Source organism: Gavialis gangeticus, unplaced genomic scaffold (assembly GCF_001723915.1).
Source record: "Gavialis gangeticus isolate Ggan-Ray unplaced genomic scaffold, GavGan_comp1, whole genome shotgun sequence".
Lineage (NCBI taxonomy): Eukaryota > Metazoa > Chordata > Crocodylia > Gavialidae > Gavialis > Gavialis gangeticus.
In genome coordinates, this window is record NW_017729025.1 from 38,906,740 (window position 1) to 38,908,739 (window position 2,000).

The 2,000-nt window shown below is 42.6% G+C and overlaps 1 protein-coding gene across 1 annotated transcript in view; it reads left to right on the forward strand.

Moving 5' to 3' along the window:
* Window positions 1-2,000, forward strand: part of CCDC88C (coiled-coil domain containing 88C) — a 214,516-nt gene that overhangs the window by 167,507 nt on the left and 45,009 nt on the right. The window contains exon 16 of the mRNA XM_019519909.1: window positions 1,213-1,340. Within this exon, the coding sequence (XP_019375454.1) occupies window positions 1,213-1,340 (128 nt within the window). The remainder of the gene's footprint in view (window positions 1-1,212; window positions 1,341-2,000) is intronic.

Genomic DNA, 2,000 nt, shown 5'->3' on the forward strand with positions numbered 1-2,000 from the left:
TACATGTGGTAGGGGGGCCCATACCCACCCACAAACCCCACCCCACTCCACTCCCTTTGCCCTATCACAGCCCCATCCTCTGACCCCCCTGCCCTGACCAAATGTCTAGGATTTAGCTTGGTAGCAGGGGGAGGGTGATCGGAAGCAGCAAGGAGCACCACTTGGGTCTGCGTGTGCCTCTACAGCGGCAGGTAGGTACATCTGTGCTCCCTGCTGCCTCTACTAGCCCTCGCCCTGTTCCCACCAGAGGAGGAAAGCAAAATCCCAGACATTTGGGCAAATTTAGAAAACCCACCCGAACAGAGATCAGAGGACTCCAAAAGAGGACATGTCCAGGAAAACCCGATTGTATGGTAACCCTAGTGTGTGAGAGATTTAATTTAAAAAACCCCTGCAATTTTTACTTCTGTGTGTCTGCTGTTTAGCATCCATGTTTTTATTTTTAGAAATTTTTTAAATCTTTTGTTACTTATGTAAGTAAATATCTCGTGTGACTGTGCCTTAACAGCAGAAAATACCTCTAATCTGGCACATGCAAAGATCCTATTGCTGAAAATCTTATTTCAAACTCTCAGGAAATTAGCTGAGTATTAACTAGACTCTTCTGCATTATTTGCGGGTGTCTTAGATTAACATTGTGCTCTTCAGCTTTTTTTATTTGTAATTCTTAAAAAGCCTGGGGGGAGGGGTGCTGGGATAGAAAGGAAAAGCCCTGTTCTTCTCTGGGGTGGCTTTACACAACTGAGTTCCCTCTGCTACAGTAGCATCTTTTCAACGAAAACCTTCTCAGTTCTGCAGTGTCGGGGGGCCATATCAGCAATGTACTGTGTACATGAGAAATCTAATGCAACCTATCTAAGGATAAAATCTGAAAGGAAAGAAATCTTCAACTTCATTCTGAGTAAATTATAAAAGAGTATTGAAATACTCTTTGTGTTTATATAACAGTCTAAGGCCACCTCTCCACTTCTGTGCACTGATGAAGAATGGGCGTACTTTTGATTCCCACAGATATTAGAAAAGTCAGGCTCAGAGTGAACCGTGGATGAGACCTTCCCCCCCATTAAGTCAATGGGAGGACTCTCATAGATTTCAGTGGAACCAAAGTTTTATGTAATGTCCTTTATATACTCCAGGATTGTAAAAATCTCTGGGACTGTGTAATTTTCCCTGTCTTCTGCATGCAAACTAATTCTGTTAGTGCTGTTACAGGATCTGGTTAATGAGAAGTTAAGGAGCCAGCAGTTGTCTAGTGATCTGGAGAAATTGAGCCAGGAACTGGAGAAGATTGGACTGAACAAAGAGCTGCTGCTGCAGGATGATAACGGCAATGATGACAAGTGAGGAAACCGAGTTCCTTTAACAGAGTAACTCCTGTAACAGAGCAGGGTTTCCTTGCTGTCTGAAGCTTTTTGCCCTTCATTTATTGCTGTCATTTTTCTCCCACAACTTCCTAATTTTCCATGTTACTCTGAATGTTTTTCTGACATAGCATGCAGATTTGCCAGGACCTTTTCTTAGAGGGAGGGATACCCTGATTAATCTCTCTGTCAGCCAGCACCACTGGTCTGGTTAGATTAGATCCAACCAACGGTTCCTCAGGAGCTGTCAGTTGGGGATTTTTTTTTTAATTGATGCCAATGAGAGAGGGGAATGGTTGCTGAGAAATTTCATGTAATGCCTATCAGAGGAAAGGTATTGCTGTATCCCCTCATAAAGAGAAATATGACGGTGATCACAAATGAGTGTTTTGTATCTGATACTTTGTATCAACAATTAAAGTCCTTACTTGTGCCTTCACTTGCATAGGGAGGCATTTTTTTAGATTTAAGATCAATAAGCATTTACTCACCTTCTTGTAAGTCAGAAGTACATCACCATTATCCTTTTTATGTTATATGCAATAGCTCTACCATCTAAGTGGTAGAGCAGCAGGGGCAGGAAAGCAGTGAGGGCTGAAAACTTCTTGTACCCAGTCTTTATTGCTTTCCTGCCCCTGC